Source organism: Oryx dammah, unplaced genomic scaffold, assembly GCF_014754425.2.
Source record: "Oryx dammah isolate SB20612 unplaced genomic scaffold, SCBI_Odam_1.1 HiC_scaffold_27, whole genome shotgun sequence".
Lineage (NCBI taxonomy): Eukaryota > Metazoa > Chordata > Mammalia > Artiodactyla > Bovidae > Oryx > Oryx dammah.
Genome location: NW_024070211.1, coordinates 50,289,669 through 50,298,123, shown reverse-complemented (window position 1 = coordinate 50,298,123; position 8,455 = coordinate 50,289,669). Strand labels below are relative to the sequence as shown.

The following is an 8,455-nucleotide window of genomic DNA, read 5'->3' as shown; positions in this document are numbered from 1 at the left end:
AGTGCTGAAGAATTGATGCTTTTGAACTGTGGTGTTGGAGAAGATTGTTGAGAGTCCCTTGGACTGCAAGGAGATCCAACCAGTCCATTCTGAAAGAGATCAACCCTGGGATTTCTCTGGAAGGAATGATGCTAAAGCTGAAACTGCAGTACTTTGGCCACCTCATGCAAAGAGTTGACTCATTGGAAAAGACTCTGATGCTGGGAGGGATTGGGTGCAGGAGGAGAAAGGGAAGACCGAGGATGAGATGGCTGGATGGTATCACGGACTCGATGGACATGAGTCTGAGTGAACTCCGGGAGTTGGTGATGGACAGGGAGGCCTGGCGTGCTGTGATTTATAGGGTCGCAAAGAGTTGGACACGACTGAGCGACTGAACTGAACTGAACTGTATGTATGTATGTATGTTTTTCTTCCTAAACTAAATGCTTCTTGAGAAGCAGGGAAACATCCTAACATTTTAGTGTCTAATGTTTAGTAAAATATCCTAACATTTTATTGTCAAATATTTAGTGTATCATATATAGTGAGTTTGTGGGAAAAAAAAAAAAAAAGCTCAGTTTCATAGTATTTTGATTTTTAACAGTATTAGTCAAAATTTTCTATTTGTCCCTTAAAATGTGTCTGTAAAACACTTACCCATCCAAAATTATAATTTATTACATGCCAGTATTAGGGTTTTCTCATCTCAGAATTTAATGGAAAATAAGATATGATTTGTTAAAATTAGTTTGATATTTTTAAAGTATATACCTGCCTGAAACTCATCTGTTATCAGCTGAAATGGGATTTTTCCTAAAGATACTGGTCATAGCTAAAGAGTCACAATTAAAACAATGTTGAAAAGCAGAAAAATGTTTGCATTCCATGATTATAAAATTGCAATATTAATAATGTTAAACCTATAAAGCTGATTTACTTTAATACACTAACTTAAATATGGCATCTTGTGATTTAAAATGTGGTAAAACAGATCAATTTGTGTCTTTCTTTTATCAATCATTCTCTCTGATAAATAGTTATGCAGCTTTCTGAAGGAGTAAAGAAAAAAATACACTACATTATTCCTAAGAGAAAATGCTACAGGAGCAAGATTAAGACACAATAAAAAGGAAAGCATTACCTAGAAAACTACTGAGAAAGAAACCACACATAATAGTTTCTCAAAGAACTGGAGCCTTCAGGGGAAAGAACTCTCAAAACCTGCCATAATGACAAATAATATGAAAAATAAAAGTAACTTTTTTCTCCAAAGAAAGTGAAAATGAAGTCGCTCTGTCATTTCCAACTCTTTGGGACCACATGGACTGTAGCCTACCAGGCTCCTCCATCCATGGGATTTTCCAGGCAAGAGTACTCAAGTGGGTTGCCATTTCCTCTTCCAGGCAATCTTCCCAACCCAGGGATCCAACCCAGGTCTCCCACACTGCAGGCAGATGCTTTACCATCTGAGTCATCAGGGAAGCCAGATCCTCTGTCTATGGGATTTTTCCCAGGCAAGAATACTGGAGTGGGTTGCCATTTCCTTCTCCCTCCACCTCCCGCCAAAAAGAAGGACATATATCAAATGTTAAACAGTAAAAGGGAATAACTGAGGAAGATTTAAGGTATCTTTCATTCTTTCAATTTTACTGCATTTTTAATTATTACTAGTGATCAAAGATTACAGATAAACAAGGATATTTCCATTTGAAACTAATCACAGTCAATATAAGGTGTAGGCTTCTACTATCATCCAAGTAAAAAAATGTATTAAAATTTTCACTGCTCTAACAAAAAGTTTTACTTCACTGAAGTAACTTTTAGTTTAAAAATACATACTTGTTTAGTATCAGCATCAATAAGATCAAAGAATGCTCGAATTGTAGTCAATTGCAATTGTTTACACCTGAAGAATAAAATGTTACAAATGAAACTTTCTTTAAAAATATACTTTTGATACAAACATAAATATACTTTGATAAAAAACATAAAAAATTAATGGAATATAGACATTTCCTTTAATGCTGTGAACTCTAAAATTATTTAACAAATCATTAAGCATACATCTTAAAGCTGAAACCTATCTAAATAAAGTAAATTTAATCTTCCCAGATATTTCAGAGTAGAAAAGTATCTGGCTGTTCTGTCTTCCCTAAATATCCATGTCTACCCCAGACACAGGCATACTGTCTGTCCCATCTTCACATGTCTGAGTGGCTGTGTTCCTGACACCACTGATTGGCACAGCCAGAGGAAGGTGAAAAGAGAATCTTTAAGCCAATGGACACAGAGATAAGATACTAGGGTTTATGTATTTCCTGACCCTTATTTAATCTATTTATTTATATTAAGCATAAATCTAATTCCCATGTGCTGCTCCAGAATAATCAATGTTGAAGTAATCGAGTCCCTGAGTTTGGTGATTGGACAAGGGTCTTTGATTCTGCCCAACCATGACAAATTCCAAAATTTTGACATTTGACATTAACTTCATTTGAGACTAATGCTACTGGTTCTTCAAGGGATGGTTTTATAGGTTGTCAAGGACATCTTGGTCAAATCAAGACAAGAACAAAGGCTGAAGTTCTAACCCCCTAAGTTAATCTTTCTCCCAAACCCTTATTTATTTATAGATAAAGCTCTAAGAAAGATAACAAACCAATCAATTCACTCATGAGAAAAGACGACCGCCACAAACTGCCAAAATAAGTTAAATTAACTTACCATACAATGGAGAGGTGGTCTGTTGAGACCCATGTCTTAGGCACTGCTGAACTCTAAAAGGAAAGAAACAAAATCATAGTTAAGAAAAGCACATTTGTTATTCTTCAAGAGGCTTGAAATTCTTATAGGCTAATATTTAGAAACATGTAACATCAGTTTCACTATTTTATGATGCACAGACCTTTTAAAATGTCTTATAAAAAGGTGACCCACAAATATTAAATATTTTCTGCATAAAATAACTATCTTTGTCATTACTACTTAGTCAAGCTTAAATTATTCTTTAATAATTATTCTTCAGGTTACTTACTGAAGTTTAATGTCTATCTCCTCATTACTCTAATAAGAGGTTGAGTTTATGAATTTTTAATAAGTCATAGAGTATATATAAATTATAATAGATCTTTCAGTCATTTTAGTTCTGACTAGACTAACACTTAATAAATTCTAAGATGTTAATTCTAATCAGCATATATCTGAGAGACACCTAGGCCTGGTGAGACTTTATTCAAAATAAATATGCCTAATCACAAAACTACCAAATCAGACTTTTATAAGTGGGGTACAGACTTTCATTAAAAAAAAAAAAATCTCTAGATGATTAGCAATATATACTACTGGTTAGAGACAGAAGGGCAAAAGCCTAGTAAAAAATATAACTATTTTCAGAAGGTTTCCTAACAATGACCAGCAACCTCCAAGAACTAGAGAATTTTTTTATACAAGGTAATGACCTCCTCCTGAATGAACACCATCTTACATACAATGGGGGAATATTAAGTAAACCTAATATTATTTTTCATATCATCTCTCTCTGCACTGTCAAAGATACAATGAGATGCTCTCCCTAGAAATGTCAAAATAAAATGAAAACAGGAAACTAACAATGCTATGTGTGAGAAAATTTAAAGGCCTAACATGCCTCTTTAGTTAAAAAAAAAAAAAGGTATTTATAACTTCTAAGGAGTCATTGAGTCACTGTAATCCTGGTACTCTGCAAATAACAATGTATATTTGGGTTCCAGGCTCTACAGTTGAAAGAAAATCTACAGCTTACTAAATGAACTTATAAATGTTAGATATTTTATTAGGAATTACTGCTGGCAACTTACTTTAAAAACTGAGACAACCAGAGTTCACTGTGGTTCTAAGGTTTCATTAGATTCTCAGTAAAGTAAGAGCTCAGTGTAGACATCATTTACTATTAACTAGGACACAAAGCTAATTTACTTTCAGTCTAATATCTGTGTTAGAGCTAAAAAAAGGAAAGTCAACACAAATAATAAAGGTAGCTGCTCATAATCTTTGTGGTAAAAACTGCTGAATGTCCACCAAAATCTTCCATTTTTACACAGTTAGCTAGAATGCATATTTCAGTCTCTTTACGTTAAGATGTGACTAAGTACTCTGCTGCTGCTGCTGCTGCTACTAAGTCGCGTCAGTCATGTCCTAATAGTATGTCAAAAAGAGTGATATGTGCCACTGCCAGGCCTGACTGCTCTCCCTCCACGCTCTTTCTCCTCCCTTCCTGTGGGTTGAAACAGTGATGATTAAAGCAAACTTTTGGGTAAGGCATTCAAGAAGGGGGAGCCTGAGTCCCTTACTGAGCCTCCTTCATAAACCACCCACCACTTAAATGCACACCTAGGGGAGTTAAATGAGTAAAATGCAAAATTCTACTGTTTAAGTGCCATTATCTCGTAAGTGAATATTATAGAAGTTTGGTCTACCATACTAAAATAACTAAGGTCTCTAATTTGAATGGTTTTTTAGTCCCAATGGGTTCAATGTCTTTTAACTGGTCTTGAGATAATCATTAAAAAATTACTTCTTAATAATTGTTGTTCTTTTAGGAGAATGTACATGTAGATATATAAAAGACTAAAGATTATTTGGGAGCTTAAAAACTAAATAATGAAATATTTAAAAGCTAAATAAAACTCAGATTATACAATAACCAGCTTTAATTTCCATAATAAGTAAAATATATTTTCATCAGAGACAGAGATACACAAGTTGCCTTAAACACAATACATTAACATATTGATTAGAAAAGCACGTGTACACACACCATTAAAAAAAAATAAAACTTTTTAAAAGCTGCAGAACAAGTGAAGTCACTCAGTCATGTCCGACCCTTTGTGACCCTGTGGACTGTAGCCCACCAGGCTCCTCTGTCCATGGGAAAGCTGCAGAAGAGGGTATCAATACAGCATAATGCTCCAGATCAAGTCTAGGAAATGAGTTATATCCAATTTTATCTGACTAAAACATCTATTTTTACTAAGAATTTCATATTTAGAGTTTTGAGAACTAGAATATATCTGCCCAAAATATTTCAGCAGCAAAAAACGAGATTCATACCAACAATGAGGTTAGAGAGGTTTACCAATTAGTAAATTAGTACTAATTAGTTCCAAAGCTATTATGGCTATATCATAGCTCCTCCAGTAGTAAGAAAATGGTGGATAAGGGCAGAACAGCCTAATAGTTTTTGTTCTATCTAGTATTTCATTCAGTATTTACTTAATGAATAGCAATCTAAGGAAGAGCAATAGTAGCTAAGCTGAGCAAAGGCATATCTATGAAGAGAACTAGGAAACAAAGAACTATCATCTAAGAAGCAAAACGAATGCTATGAATTTTCTTTGTAGAAGTTAAACTGAGTTATATTTAGAGACAATGTGTATACTGAGTTTAAAAGTTAAGCTCTTAACTAAAGACTTCAAAGTTAAAAATACATGAATAATGTAAGTCCTAAAAAGGAACCTGAACTTATTTTACAGAAACTATGTATCCCAGTTAAAGATCAAATACCTGATGTGCTAGCAGGGAAGAATAAGTAGCAAGTTAATTAATCAAGTCTCTATCTATACTTTGATACTCTATCAAGTATCAGTCGCTCAGTCCTGTCCAACTCTTTGCAACCCCATGGACTGTAGCCCACCAGGCTCCTCTGTCTATGGGGTTCTCCAGGCAAGAATACTGGAGTAGGTTGCCATTTCCTTCTCCAGGGGAATCTTCCTGACCCAGGGATCGAACCCTTGCCTCCCACATGGCAGGCAGATTCGTTACTGTCTGTGTCACCAGGGAAGCTACTACCAAGTACCAAAGCTAATTTTAAAATTTTAAAACCAGTAAACCTTCATTCAAGTATAAAATTCAGGAGTATGTGAAATGTTTGATCTTCTACTACTGTTGTATATAGCATACCACTGAGATACACAAAGGGCCCTTGGACATCAGCCCACACTTTCCTATACTTAAAACTCTAATCAATGGATAGGCACTTACTTGAACAAGAAACAATCGTCTTCATATATAAGAGTGATTTGCACAAAGTTTCTAATATTCTTTTCACTTTCCATGGATTTAAGTATCCATGCCTCTGCGTTCCCAAAATAATAATATACATTTTTTCATATCTCTCTCCTCTCACTCACACACGTGCACACATGTACACACAGGACACTACACCAACTCAGCAATCATTTCCAACCAACCACATATCACTTCTTTCATGCCCCATTGTGACCATTATGTTACTACTTCAGTAGAATCTTTAAAAAAGATTACCACAACAGATAAGGCACTGGTATGATGGCTTAATTTTGGTAGAAAAGTCAGTCCTGAACGAACTTGGTAATCCCGGAATCCTCCAGCTACAGAAAGTGTGGTTAAATTTATCTGTCTAGCATTTAAAATCCAATAGTTGTTTACAGTCATATAAAAATCTGGTGGGAAATAAAAAAGACATACATTAAAAGTTAGTAACCATTCCCTGAAATAATAACCTATCTATGATACTAACATTAAACTGAATTGCTGTTTAAGCCACCTGAATTGTCTATAAACAATGTCATCCACATTTCTCTACTTTGACTAAAATCAGTTATCTTTACACATATTCTACTTTCTCCAGCAGTACAAATACTGAGGTAGCAAACATCAATAAAGAAAAAAGATAACCCAATTCTGCTAGCTTTGACAAGTCTATAGCAAACAGGTCTCTACATTCCACAAGGATGCTTTTTGTTCATAAGCCACATAATATAGAAACACCCCAAATTCTTCCAAAGATACAAGTTTCCTATGCGAAGGAGCTGCAGATCTTCCTAATCATGGCTGTATCCTTGTTTATAAGGGCTCAGCAGCTTTTTACTGCAGCCACTATAGTACCGGTGGCCACACAGAGCGCTATTTAAGTTCTTAAAATACCATCTATCAGGGCAATGACAGTCAAATTATTCTTGGGACTCTCTACTGTAGAAAATCTGATGTTTAAAAGATTCTATTCATTTAGTTTAACAAGCAGTTTCAAAGGGAACTACTCGGATATAATTTTTCCACTTTATCAATGGAAGATGAGAAAAATTTAGTGTCAAAAATCTGAGGCCAGGGCAGGGAGTTCTCATTTCCTGTTCTGATTATCAAAACTTAATGCATTTTTTATCTTGGCATTTGATCACTTTTAACATTTTGGAACAGCAAACTCATCTGATTAAATCTCAATCCTATTTACTTAAGACTGCAACCAAGCAGACCCATTCCTAACATCTCCAGGGCCTGGGATAAGAGTTACCAATCGGGGTATACATGCCATATGTTTAAATACCAAAGTCAAAATTTCAGCTAAAAAACTTAAATCAAACATATTTCCTCTGCCTATATATATATCATATATATATATGATATATATAAATATAAATATATATCATTGAAATAACATGGAAGGCCAGGTTCAAATTAAGAATTCCAGGCAAGAGGAGAAGGGGGCAACAGAGCATGAGATGGCTGGATGGTATCACCGACTCAATGGACATGAGTTTGAACAAGTTCTGGGAGATAGTGAAGGACAGGGGAGCCTGGTGTGCTGCAGTTCATAGGGTTGCAAAGAGTTGGACAGGACTGAGCAACTGAGCAACAGCAACAAGGACACCTCAGAGTTGGACACTGGCTGATGGCAGCGTAGGGAGAACATATCTCTGTAGACATCTGCAGCATAGGGAGAGCATATCACTGAGCTCTCCTCCTTTACTGCCCACACACATTCCATCCTGCATCACAAGGACCTCCTGTGCACATTCAACTTCTGTCTGTACTTCAAGCAGAGCCACCCCTGGCCACAGTTCAAGCTCAGGTTTGCACATACCTGTCCTCAAGACAGATCCAAGAGAGAGGCTAAGGAAGTGAGCTTGAGACATATGGGCAAGAAAAGTGTGAAAGACTGGTTACCTGGATCATGGTCCAAAAGTAAAGGTACAACCTCCAAGTGGGTTTGCCCTGTACAGTCCACACCTGTGTGCATATGGCAACACCAGAGCAGGGCCTTGTAAGGTGCAGAGCCCAGTGCAAGGCTTCCTTTCTCCCTATTTAAGGACAGTATTTCCAACAAGTACAAACAGGGAATCTACTGCACATAATATGGGTCTCCTAAAAACTTAAAATCTATCTTCCTTTGAACTTTTGCTTTTTCATACTAATTATGGCTTGATGCAATAAAAAATAAATACAAAATAAATGGCAAAGTGAAAGTTGTTCAGTCACGTCCAACTCTTTGTGACCCCATGGACTGTATAGTCCATGGAACTCTCCAGGCCAGAATAATGGAGTGGGTAGCCTTTCCCTTCTCCAGGGGATCTTCCCAACCCAGGGATCAAGTCCAGGTCTTATGCATTGTGGGTGGATTCTTTAACAGTGAGCCACAAGGGAAGCCCAAGAAGCTTGCTAATTACTGGAAAGGCACTTT

At 36.1% G+C, this 8,455-nt stretch overlaps 1 protein-coding gene across 1 annotated transcript in view; it reads right to left on the bottom strand.

Annotated features, from left to right (window-relative positions):
• Positions 1-8,455, bottom strand: part of PGAP1 (post-GPI attachment to proteins inositol deacylase 1) — a 79,338-nt gene that overhangs the window by 48,621 nt on the left and 22,262 nt on the right. The window contains exons 5-7 of the mRNA XM_040228879.1: positions 6,283-6,440; positions 2,707-2,759; positions 1,822-1,888 (exon numbers count right to left, since the gene is read on the bottom strand). Of these exons, the coding sequence (XP_040084813.1) occupies positions 1,822-1,888; positions 2,707-2,759; positions 6,283-6,440 (278 nt within the window). The remainder of the gene's footprint in view (positions 1-1,821; positions 1,889-2,706; positions 2,760-6,282; positions 6,441-8,455) is intronic.